Raw genomic sequence first — 15,457 nt, forward strand, 5'->3', positions numbered from 1 at the left:
TGTGAATTTCAAATCCATAGTTCATGTTTAGTGTTACCGTTGTATCAATGTCAAGATTTTGTCAGTAATCGTAGAAGATTAAATGTATCAAATAGGAAGTGATACTTGCTCGATTTTTGGAATACCGATTCTTTTCAGTCAACGGAGTGATCAAATAAGGCCATTAACATTCTTCGTATTATCAGAAAGTAAAATTAAACTGCTGTTTCAAGTTGGTGATTTGATTATCTGTTTGTGTATAATATTCTAATATTCTAATTTAAGTGTTGTCTGAATTTAGTCGTTATTTACCGGTTGATTGTATTATTTCATGTAACTTTGAAGGCATTACATCGTCATAAAAAAGCTACAACCTTATTGGTGAAAAGTGCTACATCGCATAAAGATCGTAAGGTTAGGGATGCCATTGATGTTTGTAGCATCTATTCTAATTCTAATATTTGATACACCTACACATTCAAGGTGGCACAAAAGTGGAGTTGAAATGCTTAAAATAAATCAATTAGGACAATCATCGCTGAGAAAACTGTAGCAAACCATATCTCTACTTTTTCCTTTAATGAACTCATATTTCCTGAAAACGCCCTCCCTTTGAAAACCAGCTTTGTGGAGCACCCTTTGAGAAGCCACATTTTCCAGAAAAACCAGAGCTTGAAGCCTCTCCAAGTGTGGAAACTCTGTAAATGCAGCTTTAACAACTTGTTTGACAGCATGTGTTGCAATCCCTTTACCCCAGTATCTGGTGCCTAAAGCGTAGCCAAGTTCTGCAGATTTGTGCCTGTTCCTACCCTGCCCCTCACATGAGGACAAATCAATACACCCAATTACACGATCGTTGAGGCAAATTGCTCTGAACCATAGAGATTTGCTTGCTATATTTTGGATGAAGTTGATGCCTTCCTCTTTGCTAGTGTAAGGTTCCCAAGTGCAATATCTGGCTACTTTTTCATCAGTGGTCCACGCCATTACATCATCAACATCATCGAGACTAATGGGGCGAAGAGAGATTTGGGTTAGATCGATACCCTCATCTCTGATATTTGTTGTTGCTGCACATATAGCATCTTCCTCCATCATCTAGGCAACAATGGATCCAAGGTTTGACAATATTTATATATGAGCCACCGTAGAGTATGTTATGGTTGGAGTAGGGCCCAAGAAAACAATGCTCGAAATTACAATATTCTTGCAAGCCGCCGTGCTTGACTTCCAATTGATAGGTGTTCCAATTTGATTGCAGGGAAAAATATTGATTTTGGAAACGCCAATCAACAGACAAATCTTGAAATATTTTTATTTTATCAGAAAACCACTACATTATTTAAAATTCTCCCTTGAAGTTTTTGTTGTCGTTATTTCAATTATAAATAAATTAATCAACATTATTTTCTGATAAGACAAACCATACGAACGACTATATCTTATATCAATCTGTGGAGTGATGACCCTTGTTCTAGCAAGCTTATTGATATTGGCCTGCATAACCTTAGAAACGGTGAAAGGCACTTGCTCCTCCCTAAGTTTCTTTCTGCACTTCCATTTATAAAAACTTTTCATTGTGTTTTTTTTTTTTTTTAAATTGTGTAATTCTAAAGTCATTTTTCTATAAAAGAAGGTAGTTTCTAGGTAACACAATTTGAAAGTCAAAAATCACAAATCACTTTTAGATTATACAATGATGAAGTTAAAAAAACTTTTAAATTGTCCGAAGTTATTTGACTTCTATATTGCACATTTTGAAAGTTAGTTTTAACTTTCGGACTATACAATTTGATTAGATTGTCCACTGAGCTTTACACAATTATTTTAAATAGGAAATTGGGGTTGGTGTTTAAGAACTCAAGAAAATAAAAGATAATATTTTTATATTTAAATATTTTAAAATATGATTATATCTAAAAATAATAGGCACATAATTTCTGTAAGACTCGTATTCTGTCTTAAAAGTTTTGGGCTTGGTTTTATTAGAGTGTTTAGGGTCAGTCCACTTGTTTTTTCAGGACCTCTTTTCAGCTGCTCTCTTATTCTCATTCTGTCCCTTCACTTGGCAGCAATTCACTTTTCTTTCTCCCTTGAGTTAACCGAACGCTCCCCCTTCGCGTAAGTAGGACTCCAACCCCAGTCTCTTTTTGTTTCTTTACTGTGTTGGAGTTTTGGTTCCATTGGAATCTATGTTAGGGTCTCAGTTTTGTCTCCCTTGTTCTGTTGTTTCAGCTCCATAAGTTGAAGTCGTATTGTGCTGCTTTTCTTTGGGAACTTGTTTTGTTTGGCTAGCATCTGTCAAGGTGAGGGAAGTTAGGACTTTTCACGTTTTCAAAGTATATTACTTGTTTTCAATTTTATTTTCGTGTTTAAAAACTTGGATGATGATTTTGATGGTGTGATAATATGATGTATGTGTTTCTGGATGGATTTCTATTGTCGCATGCAGAAACAGGAAAGAAACTGCTATTCTCGCCTAAGCGAGAACCCTCTAGCCTAAGCGAGAATAGCAGAGAATTCTCGCCCAAGCGAGAGTAGTCTCGTTTAAGCGAGAAGATCTAGCAAGCAAGAACTCGCACTAATGCATTGTAACTCCTGTTCGAGTTCTCGCCTAAACGAAGAGAGTCTAGCTTAAGCGAAAGGAACTTGTCTCTGGAGCGAGACCTCTTAACTTAGCGAAAATGAGGCAGATTTGTTTCAAACTCTGTGATTTCACTTGTGGATTGATTTAATTACTCTTAAAAGCATGAACCTGTCACTATATATGTTTTATGTGATATTGTTGTGCTTGGAGTGAAATAAATTATGAATTGGTTTGTGGGTTGTGCATTGGCATGAAATTATGATGTTATGAGATAACATGTGGACTTGGTGTGGGAACATGGATATGGTATGAGCTAGACATAATTTCATAAGTCTCTTGGCGAGATTTCATGATGGTGTTGTAGTGTATATAATCAGATAAGGATTAATGTTGCATCTTGAAACTCTAAAGAATCCATCAGAATTACATAGAGCAGACTGATTCAAGTGGTGAGAGTAGCGGAAGGTCCTAGTCTTTGGCGTGATAATGGCCCTAGAAGATCATAGACTAACCTTGTGTGTGGTAGGGTGAAACCCATTAATAATGGTTCTGCAGAACAGTAGAGACCATCACAAGTGCAAGCATCTCGTGAATCCGATCTTTTTATATTTATCCGGATAATTGAGTGAGAGAATCTTTATTGTTTGTCATCACATGCCTGGTTTGGTTACTGAAATGTCTATATAAAATCTACTTGTTTATATATATATATATATATATATATATATATATATATATATATATATATATATATATATATATACATATATATATATATATGATGAAAAATTATTTTTATCTCTAACTTACCCTTTTTCTTTGTGTCTGTTTTCTGTTTTTGGTTTTCTTTGTGCGATGATTACCAAATTCTTAGTGTGAACAGATGTGGAGACTCTTGTTATGTTGACGGGGGAGCTGTTGTTTAATTAGGCTTCCCGAATTCTTTGTTGCTCATGATTGAGTCTTTCTCCTTATGAATTGTTATATAAATTCATTGTTCTATGATCAACTTTTTTTAACTCTTTCATATTTTATGTGTAGTCTAAATAAGAAAACATTATGCTCTGCTTTTCAATTTTTCTTTCAGTATATTATGAATATATTATAGATAACGATAATGGTTTGTTTTAATATATTTTATATTAGTATTCTATTATTTTATATTATAAATATGAGACGTTTATTTATTAGAATTGCTTTATTAAATTGCACCGTTACAATTTCATTAAAAGTTATATAGAAGTAAGGAAAACGCATGTGTCAGTCATACTAAGACTATAAATTTAAAACTTAGATCTTGTAAATCTCTCTTATTATTAAAATGTGATGACATATAAAATTTAAGATTATATATTTTCAATAAGATAATGAATCATACAAATAAATAATAACTATTTCTATCTTAAAAATAACTCTTTTGAAAATAAGTATAAATAAAATTTATTAAAATGAATCTTATAGTATTCTTGTACTAAAGCAAAAGCGGTGAGAAAATATTTAAAGTGATAAAATATAATGGAATCGAAAAAACCTAAGACATGTTAAACTTTTGCATTAATATCTTAAGTAATGCAATTTTCGAAAATCTTAAGAACTTGTTACATATTTTATTTAATTTCCTCATATATTATTGCTGTACGAAATATCATTGTTTCATATTTACCCATACTATACATGATTGTTTTTAATTAGTATTTTAGCACGTGCGCTATTCTAATATATAAAATTATTTATAACTATATATAAAGATATATAAAGATGATTCACTCATCTGTGTTCACTTTTCATAATTTCAATTTTAACCTTTACAATGTAATTATTTGTTAAATTTTTAAAAATTAACGGTTATTTTTATAAATTTTTATAAAATTATTTACTTTTTTCTTTTTTCTTTTTTTTTTCCTATTCATCAACAGATATTTTTCCATATTTTCTCATACATTTTATTTTATTTTTAATAAATATAATTTTGTTTTATTTATTAACTTAATAACATTACAATATCATCAACTACTAATATAATATCATGTATATTTAAAAAAAATGCATACACAAGTACGATAGCGTATGTGTTTACGCTAGTATATATTAAGAATTTATGATAAAATTTAAATTAGAATGAGATTAATTTTATTTTGAAACTGATAGAAATTGAGAATATCATAGATATAAATAAAGATGAAGAAATGACAATTTAATATATAGAAGGCACGTGTAACACGACTCGCTTAGGTGCTAGAAATCTTTGTAAGAGTAGATTATTTATATTTGAAGCTTTAGTTTTTATTAATATTATCAAGTTTAAAATCAATAACTTAAAACATGTGTATATATTCTCATAAATCAGTTACATGTTAACAAGTTACATTTACCTCGAAATTCTTTTAAAATTGTTTCATCAACATAACACGCTTTGAAAAACAAATACAAAGATAACAGTGCATTCTAAATGACAAATTTTAATTTAAATAAAAAAAAAGACAAAAAAGAAGAAAACGATTTCAGTCTATTTATAAAAACATGGAATAATATAGAAACGAAGCATAATACACAAGTATTGAGAAAATTTTTACTCGCTCTGATTATTTTTACAAGAACCAAATAAGAGTGAATCTAGAACATTTCTTGTACTTCTTGGCTAAAATGTGGCTCAGTACAAGTCCTTTGAAAGCTCTACTACGCTAGCTTAGACACAAACACATTCAAGGTGGCACAAAAATACAAAAATGATCTAAACAAATCAACAAGGAGAATCATCGTTGAGAAAACTGTAACAAACCATATCTCTACTTTTTCCTTTAATGAACTCATACTTCCTGAGAACGCCCTCCCTTTGAAAACCAGCCTTGTGAAGCACCCTTTGAGAAGCCACATTTTCCAGAAAAACCAGAGCTTGAAGCCTCTCCAGGTGTGGAAACTCTGTAAATGCAGCTTTAAGAACTTGTTTGACAACATGTGTTGCAATCCCTTTACCCCAGTATCTGGTTCCTAAAACGTAGCCAAGTTCTGCAGATTTGTACCTGTTCTTACCCTGCTCCTCACATGAAGACAAATCAATACACCCAATTACACGATCGTTGAGGCAAATTGCTCCGAACCATAGAGATTTACTTGCTATATCTTTTATGAAGTTGATGCCTTCCTCTTTGCTACTGTGAGGTTCCCAACGGCAATATCTGGCTACGTTTTCATCACTCGTCAACACCATTACATCGTCAAGATCATCAAGACTAATGGGTCGAAGAGAGATTTGGGTTAGATCGATACTCTCATTTCTCATATCTGTTGTTGCTGCGCCTGCGCATATAGCATCGCCCTCCATTGTCTGCCCAAGAAAGGACCCAAGAAAACAATGCACCAAATTACACTATTCTTGATAAGTGCTCCAATTTGAATGCAGGGAAAAATGTTGATTTTGAAACGCCCATCAACAGACAAATCTTCAAATATTTTGATTTTATCAGAAAACCGCTGCATTATTTAAAATGCTTCCTTGAAATATTTGTTGCCGTTATTTTAAAAATAAATAAATTAATCTGCATTATTTTCTGACAAGACAAACCATATAATTTACATTGGAAACACCTGCTTTTTCTCTCTCCTCAGTTTTCAAACCTCACTTTCAATAATTTTAAAACTATTAAAAATACATATTATCAGTGATATTTTTTTTTTAATTTTAAAATAAATATTAATATTTTTTTTAATTTTATTATAAATAATTTTTATATATTTTGCAGGTAATTTTTATATTATAGATACTTATTTTAATTTAAAAGAAAATTTAAATGAATAAAATAATTAAATATAACAAAATAGTTAAAAATGTTAAAACAATTATTTTAATTTAAAAAATGGTTATTTATTATAAAATAAAATTAGGAATAGAAAAGTGGATACCAAAATAAAAATTTGCCTTATATATACATATTGATATAATAAAATTTTGCAATTTTATTATAAATATTTTTTTATTGTAAATAGTTATTCTAATATTAAAAAATATTTAAATTTAAAGAAAATCACTTAAAAAATGGAATTGATAAAATTGATTTTAAAAAAGTTACTTAAAAAAATAAAATATGGATACTAAAAGAAAAAAAAATCTCTTTTATATATTATAGTTGATAAATTTATGTGTTATTTTATCAATGAAAACTTAAAACGTTCTATTGGATTTAACAATCTTTCGAGTGATGACCCTTGTTCTAGCAAGCATTGGCCTGCATAACCTTAGAACCGGCACATTGCATCTCCTTAATTTTCTTTCTGCATTTCCATTTAAAAAACTTTTCATTGTCTTTTCTGTTTTTTTAATTTGAAAATCGTTTTCTTTAGAAAACAAATAATTTTTAGATTATACAATACAAGAGTTAAAAATAATTTTTCAAAATAAAAAATTACTTTTAAGTTATAAAATGTGAAAGTTAAAATTAACTTTAGAATTATATAATTAAAAAGTTATTTGATTCGTTGCACAATTCAAAAATTATTTTTATTTCCGAATTATAGAATTTAAAAATTATTCTTTTATTTCATATAATGAAAAAGTATTTTTTAAAAGAAAAAATAACTTTTACTTATACAATCCAAAGTCATTTTTGACTTCTGAAGATGCAAGTTGACAAAGATTAGGGTTGGTGTTTACGATGCCTGTGTTTCCAAATGTTTAAAAAGGAATGGAGTTAGCCACAATACTGCATAGTCCCATGTCATGAAGTAATGCAGACAAAATGTGAAGGTGTTAAGAAACATTCCAAACGTTGAAGAAATAGTGAAAAGCTTTATTTCCTGCTCTGTGCTTTCACAGCTCAAGCACTGTCAAACATGACAGCGCAACTTCTTGGCTAAAATGTGGCTCAGTACAAGTCCTTTGAAAGCTACTGGGATCAGATAAAGCCTAACAACATTTTTACCAGCTAAAATTAAAAATTATTACGCTAGATTAGACACATACCAATCAGATAAAGTAGTTACAAGAAAATGCTTCTAAATTTTCTCACTTAGTCCTCATTAGTTGAAGGCCTTGAACATCCACAAAACCCCTTGCTGCGCTTTTTACTACTTTTCTTCCCACTGTGAATGAAGTCCCTAAGCAAGATCACTGTTTTTCCAGTGAATCTGTTCTTCCCTTTGCTCTTTTCATCAGCCAACTTCAGCAAAGTGTATTGTATGTTCTGCACATCAAACTGCAACCGTCCAATCTGTTCAGAACCTTTTCGTGCCTGCTCAGTTACTCTTTTTCTCTGGCTGTGTCTACTCTTTTCCAACTCAACGGAAGTTTCCCTGTTCAGAGACGGGGCACTCTCTTCGAGATCCTTTGTCAGTTGATCATTAGTATCTGCTAATTTCACAACAGCTCCCTCAACTTCTTCTATCTGTCTTTTAACTGTTTCATATTCAGTGTAGTCTCCCTTCTTGTTTCTCTTCTTTGTCTCCATTTTCTGTTTCAAATCTTGCACGCTTGTCTTAAGCATGCTCAGTTTCTGCGCATCCGAAGCAAGCCTCTCCAGTATCTTTTTTCTCTTACCATCTTGAGTTCTCTCTTTTATGCTTTTTGATAACTGGAACCTGTCAACACCCAATTCCTTTTCTACATCCAATTCTGAGGAGGTATTTAGGAATTTACCAGAATTGTCTGACTGATGGTATGTAATAACATCCTCTGTTGGTACAGAACTTTGCTTCATTGCTTCATTATCTATGGAACTATCACAGCAGTCCTGCTCAGCAGTTTCCCATAATTCAAGCATCTGATCATCAGTCCCACTATTCTCTCTCCTGCAACTTTTGGTGGCTGGAGTGTCTGAGATATGATCAAGTGGAATGTCTTTCATCAATGAACCACTCTCAGGTTTTGTTCTCCATGAGTTGAGATCACAAGTGCTGCCATCTTTGAGTACCTTTTCTTCTTTTCTGCTGCTATTTGGTGAAACTTCCACGTTTGACACATTTGTCAGAGCTCCTGGATTAGCTTTAGTGGTTAGATTTTCTTCCTTCACATGCCTCTCAATTTCTTGCACCAGTGACATCTCAACCGCTCTAATCCTTGCCTTCATGCTCAGCAAATCTGAAACCCCATCTGGGGTCAAAATGCTTTTATTGTCTGCTGAAGTTTGATGGCCATTTTCTTGGAGACAAGTCTCAATTCCTGCATCCTGGAAAAACAAACATTCATGGTAAACAAGGATAAGTAGAATTCATGTAATGTGTCTCCCGTATTCATTGCATCATTTAATGAGAAGAAATAATAAAGAATAAAACAGAAGTTTAGGGTAACAAGTCAATACAGAAAATACTACCTTTTGTTCTTGATTGCATTTAACAGGCACTGTTTTTATTCGAAGCAGAGCTGTTTGTTCTAAAGAAGCAAAATCCTCTTTCAAAGAACTAATGGCAGGTGTATATGCAGATAACTGTCCTTTCAATCCTCCAACTTCACCTTCCAGTTGACTGACTCTTTCCGTCATCTGTTTAATCTCCATGCTTTTTGCATCACGTTCATCTTCAAGTCTCATGCAAACTCCAGAAAGCTCGTTGACCTTATTTTCCAACAATGCTTCACTAATAGACGAAATCTGAAGATCAAAATAGAATGTAGCAGCCTCAGCCTCCCAAATTTCAAATTCGTTTGTTTTATCCAGTAGCTCTGAACTCAATGTTTCCTCCCTAGCCCTCTGTTGTTCAACTTCTTGACGTAAGGACCTCATCTGTGACAGTAAACTCCTGTTTGCTTCCGTAAGGTGTTCAATTTCCTTTTTGTGATTCATGGAACCTTCGGATAGTTCAAGAATCTGCCTCTCAAGATTTTCATTGATCAATCTTAATTGTTCTTTTTCTGCCTTCAATTTCTCAATATTTCTGCAGAACTCTGCACTCAATGTTTCTGCAGCCTTTAGCCTTTCCAACATTTCTAACAGCTCCTCATCCTTCTTCTCGAGAAGATTCTCTGAACTTTCAATTTGACAATTTAAATGCTCATTTTCAGCTTTGGATTCTTCCATATCTTTGCCCATCCTCTCAACTGACTCCTTCAAATAAACATTCTCAGCTTCTTTAACCTCAAATTTCTTCCTTAATAGACCAAGTTCCCGTTTAAGATCACTGTTCAAAGAGTGAAGATCACTGAGATTTTCGGCAAGTGCACGTTGTTCCAAGACCTTCTCTGTGAAGAAGCTCTCATAAACCAAACTAAGATTTTTCAGAGCCAGTGCCTCGTGGAGGATTATACTATACTCTTGTTCAGTGGCAGACTTTGCCTCTTTAAGGTCTAAAACACTCCCCATTAGTGAACTTTTCTCCTCAAGTAACCTACAATTTTCTTCCTGACACAATAGATTAGTTCTTTGCAAATCTATCAAGTCCAGATGAAGGGCTTCTAATTTGGACTGTAACTCATTCTCCTTTTCTTCTCCCTTGGTCACTTCAGATCTAAGCTCCATATTGATCTCCAAAAGCTCAAGCTTAACCTTTTGCAACATTGCATGCTGCTCTCTTGTGTTTTCAAACTCTTGCTCTAGGATCCCTTTCTCTGTCACCAGTTCTGCTCCCTCAGATTCCTGTTGCGAAAGTACAGTTAGGAGCACAGAATTCTCTACAAGTAGTTGAAGTTTCTCCTCCTGGGTTTTCACAAGGGATCCTTTCAAGCCCTCAATATTATTCAAAATATGAGATATAGGCATTTCCTCTTGCTTGATCCCTTTGCCATGACCCCCACCAGAATCAACCTGAAGGGCTGCAAGCACTTGATGAATCCCCATTTTAAACTTTCGTATTTCATCCAACAAGAACTCTAGCTCCATTTGTTGCATAAGGTTTTCACTCTCCAACTCAGAGATAACTTTATCAGAAAATTTTGATTCCTCCACGTGCTTTTGACATTCAAATAATAAACCCATGTTCTTCTGCTCCAAGTCTTCAACACACTTTTGCAAAATAAACATCTCAACTTGAGCATTTACAGCTTTATCGAGTTCTTCTTCAAATTCTATCTTACCCAGTCGACGTTCTTCCTGTAACCGAAGAACTAGATTCTCCAAATTTGCCATGCGGGCCTCACTTGAATTTTTATGATTAGCATGCTTTTCTTTCTGTGCCAAAAGCAGCAAATGGAGTTCTTCTACTTGACTGACCCTACTTTCTTTGTCTTTCTCCATATCAGCATATTTTTCTTCCAATTTTGTAAACCTTCTTTCCAGGTTACCTAGTTTTGCTTCAACACTCTCCAATTGAGATACCAGGACACTCCTTTCATTCAGAAGATTGTGCTTTTCATTATTCAGTAAATTGCAAAATTCTTCCAAGCTACTTGATTTTGCCCTTAAACCTTCAAGCTCAATTTTTGCATCACAAAGGGACTTCTCCAGCAAGGTATTCTTTTCCAATTGATCCTGCATACTTTCAGTGATAATTTGTAACTGTGAAAGTAAAGCTGATTTTTCAGCAGCAAGACTAGATTTTTCCTCCTGCAGGACACCACAGGATTCTTGAAGTTTCTTCACCGTAACCCTTAAGCCATCCAGCTCATCATTCAAATTTGACAGGGAGGACTCCATAAATGCTTTTTCACTCAAAAGCTTATCCATATCCTTTGACTTCTCACGAAGAACTTCTTTCTCATCTTGCTCCATTTTGCACACCTCCTTTAGCATTGTGATCTCCTTCCGTAAATCCTTCACAGATGCTGCAAAAGATTTAGGATTTAAACCTACAAAGCCTAGTTCTTCCAGTATAGTCTGGTATCTATTATTCAAGACCTGGATTTCATCCTTTACTTGGCCAGATTCCTGTTGGAGGACATTACTTTCTTCAACCTTTATGGCAAACTCTCGTTCAAGTTTCTCTTTGATCTTCTTCAACTCCGAAATTTCTGTTTGCTGATTTTCTAATGATCTGGTGGAAGAGAAGTTAAGTTCATGCAAAGTTCTGTTTTCTTCCACGATATGTTGCATTTCCTCCTTAAAACCTTGTTTGGAAAGCTCTATGTCCTCCAATAGCTGAAGGCCATGTTTAAGCTCCAAAGCAAGAGATCTTTGCTCCTCTTGTGATTGAGAATACGACTTCTGTAAAGTATGCAGAGTAGTTTCAATTTGAAGAAAACGAGACTGCTCCTCATGCATCATAGTCTGCAGTCTCTCTAACTCCGTATGATTCTCTAGAAGCTTTTGATCTTTCATAGAAATCTTCTGCAATAGAACATCAGCTTCTAGCTGAAGAGATTGATTTGATTTCTCCAACATATCACACTGTTTTTCAGCAGTCTTCAGTTTTTCAGCCCCAATCTCAATTTCTCTATTTAATCGTTTAGAAATTTCTTGAGCATGCAAAATTTCACTCTCCATTGTTGATACTTTCAGCAAACACTGCTTGTACAGGGCAGCTACAGATTCTTTCTCTTCATTCAGGTCAGCAAGATTTTTCCTTAATGATTTAACTTCCAGCTCTGTTCTTTCAAGTTGCTGATTTAGCTTCAACGAATTCTCCTCCGCATGGGTGATCTTGGCCTCCAAAACAGATATCTTTTCAAGACATTGTTTATATTGAAGATGAGCTGCATCCTTCTCGGCCTCCAATTTAGCAAGTTCTTTTCTGAGATTTTTAGCTTCAGTATCTGCTTTAGCAGCCCTTTCATCATTTCCCTTTGCATCCATCTGGGCCAGATATAACGTAGTCTCCAGACTAGCTATCCTTTCCACGCACTGTTTGTACTGAACTAGACCAGCATCCTTCTCATATTTAAGCTCAGCAAGGGCTTCTTTCAATACATCAATTTCAATTTCAGCTTTGCTCGCTCGATCATCAAGGCCACCAGCATCTTGTTGCGCCTTAGCTAGCTCTCTTTCCAATTCGGATAACTTCTCCAAACTCTTCTGATATTGAAGAAAAATAGAATCCTTGTCAGACTGTATAACTTCCAGTTCTTTTTTTAAGGATTGAACTTCGCTTTCTGCTTTCTGTGCACGCTCAGACTCAGAATGGTTCTGGGCCTTCACATTCTGATTTTCAGCCATTAATGGAGACAACCCAAACATATCGTTTAGCTGCTTTAGACCCTTTCTGCTAAGACCGCTTGGAGATTCTTCAAAACTCTCCCCACTCGTTTTTGATGTATTTTGGATGGAAGAAAATCCAAATGCATCTTTCTGTAAGGCAACCGACTCCAATAACGAACGAATTGGATGCGGAACTTCTGGTGTGTGCGGCTCAGCTCCAGTGCCTGAAGAACTACATGGTGAATCGTCATTCAGCAAGTTGGGGAATGCTTCTGAAATGGTTTTATGGGCCTGGCGTAGCTCCCCTGTCGCGTGATCATACCTCTCTGCCAAAGCACGGTATGCTCGATAGAACTCCTCAACTAATTTCATGAGTTCTGGCCGCTTCTTATAGTACATCTCTGCCCTCCTTGCAAATGAGTCCGCGTCTTCTTCAATAAGCTTGATCATTGCTTTTACTTTGGCATCCATGTCTGCATAAAGTATAAACACTTAATAACACTACTGAAAGGGCTACAGAAGCAACGATTTTTATGAATTTCGTTAGTGTAATCACTGCATTTGGACGAAATTTGACTCATGAGAAAGAGTCACAGCTTAGTGTGTACAAAATGAAAAGAGTGACCAGCCATTGTGATCTCAAATTTTCATTTCCAGCAAATGTTTACTAAAACTAAATGGGTACACGTATACAAGGTTTTCAATGAAAAAGGTGTAGAAAGCAAAATTCAGATTCTTCTAGCACAATGGTAGACATAGAAGATGTAGAGGAAAAATACAGACCCGTAAGGTTCTCCTGAAGCCATTTTGAATTCTTTGGACTAATGTGGCTGTCCCACCACCAAGAATATAAGCGCCTGGACTCAGAATGTAACAATGTTGCCATAACTCCAGCAAAGAACAGCAGTAAAGCTGGATTTGATTTGGCCAAAGCTTGATATGGGATCCAGGCCAGACTCTCAGCTTATAGATTTCCACCACCAATGTTGATCTAATTTCAAACTCTTACGGTCTTTTTCTCCATTTATTTTACCTGACATCATATAAATAATCACATAGTTACTTCCACAAGAATAACTCGTATTCATGAAGTTCAACTTTAGTTCTATGGTTTAATCTACAAGAAAATTGAACTGTCTTACCACAAGGATCTTTGTATTACCTGCTCAATTAGGTACGCCTCCACGCCCTTATTGTTTTATTGAATTTCTTGCTCCAGCAACCCGGTTCAAAATCAGGGAAACTGTCAAAAACATAAATAAAATTTTAAATAAATAAATATCAGAAAGAATTCAAAAGAAATTAACAGTAACATTAGAGGTAACACCCCGCCCCTAAAATTCACAAACATGTTTCTCCAAATCCAAGAACATACTTAAAAAACCTTCGTTTTTCTTCTACATTGGTTTATAGAATTATCACAAACCCAGAGATCCTGAAGATAAAAAGCAAAAACAACCCACCAAATGACCAAAAAGAACAAATTAGTCACTAGAAAAAAATCTCTACCACAAAGGTTAGTAGAAACCAAAACAAAATATTTATTGATAAAGTTGTTTCCACTAAACCATGACATCCAGAAGACGGTGAAGCAAAGAAGAGACTGAGCGAGGCTAAAAAGACGGAAAAGCAGGAAACAGTGAGTGACATCAAAAGGAAGAAAAGACATTGTTCGCTCGTGAGTTATGTCATGATCAAACAAAAGATAACCTCGGCAAAAAAAAAAACAAAAAGAAAACAGAAACACCTACGAGATCAAGAACTCGCCAGGCAAAACGAACTAGGACGAGCAACCCCGACTCCACCAACCACTGAAATGAAAAGAAAACACAAAACTAAGCAAATGGGGATGGAGTAAATCACGAAAAGCACTGAACTTTAGTCCATTTCAGATCACTTGCACCCCAAAAACATGGAATCTGGCAATGGGAAGTGGGAAACTCCTATGAAAGTGTGATAACCTTACCCCCATTTTCTCTCTCTACATCTGTAAGCCACAAAGTCACACCTTTTCTCTCTCCTGGAGAGGGGCTCTTGGCATTATATTCTGGGCAGCAGGTTCTGACACTCCAATGAGTCCTTCACAGTAAAAAAAGTACAAGTTTTCAGAGCAAGGAGCCAAAACGAGATAAAGAAGAGTTACTGGTTTTGTTTTGTGATTTTGCTAATTTCTCTTGTTTAAGAAGGAATAGTGATGGAATCAGTGGGCAAAATGAATCCAACAAACCACAATGAATGTGGGATTGCGCACTTAATGCTCTCATCATGTTTCAGTTAAACGTAAAATAACTTTTATTGTTTTAAGGGAAAACAAAAATGTATTCCTCAGGTTTTTCGCTGTCTTTCATCGTTATTTTCAAACTTTGCAACGGAAATTACTAACTTGCCCTTAATTGCCCATTCTTATTTCTACCCGCGTTTCTCTCTTTGCTTCCTTTATGGTTTGTTTTTTGCCCTCCATTTCCTCTCTCTGCCCCAGGGGTAAAATATTTTTATCACTTTCCTTGTTACTATTTATATAATAAATAATACATGCTAACAGCTAAAAAACTGATACTTAAATTCCACTAATTATAAGTTATTTGATTTCTATTTCTATAATAATTATTTTATAAACGATTCAAAAAATATTTTAGTTTCCGTTGTTGACTGTATTTCATGTTTTAACGTTATCGGTGAAATTTTGATCTTGATTATTGACTTTATTTAACCTAATAATATTAATTTTGGACGGGTTAATAATGCAAAATGGGTCAGTATTAACACATAAAAGTTGATAATATTTCAAAAAATTATATTAACCATCTATGTATATTCGTATATCAACAAGTTTTAACCTGCTGCATTGTGGTTAGATATCTTGAATTCACATCAATTATTTATTATCTGTAAAGAGGGT

At 34.3% G+C, this 15,457-nt stretch overlaps 1 protein-coding gene across 1 annotated transcript; it reads right to left on the reverse strand.

Moving 5' to 3' along the window:
* Positions 1 to 306: 306 nt before the first annotated feature.
* LOC114190225 (protein NETWORKED 1A-like) lies at positions 307 to 14,787 on the reverse strand. Its single transcript, XM_028079025.1, is given in 11 exon segments — positions 307 to 1,077; positions 2,045 to 2,067; positions 5,357 to 5,456; positions 5,459 to 5,497; positions 5,562 to 5,586; positions 7,592 to 8,724; positions 8,869 to 13,031; positions 13,342 to 13,591; positions 13,721 to 13,801; positions 14,310 to 14,369; positions 14,525 to 14,787. Coding segments are annotated over 8 exon segments (6,165 nt in total). The 5' UTR covers positions 13,445 to 13,591; positions 13,721 to 13,801; positions 14,310 to 14,369; positions 14,525 to 14,787; the 3' UTR covers positions 307 to 498.
* Positions 14,788 to 15,457: the final 670 nt, after the last annotated feature.

The sequence above is a fragment of the Vigna unguiculata genome, chromosome 7, assembly GCF_004118075.2.
Source record: "Vigna unguiculata cultivar IT97K-499-35 chromosome 7, ASM411807v1, whole genome shotgun sequence".
Taxonomy (NCBI): domain Eukaryota; kingdom Viridiplantae; phylum Streptophyta; class Magnoliopsida; order Fabales; family Fabaceae; genus Vigna; species Vigna unguiculata.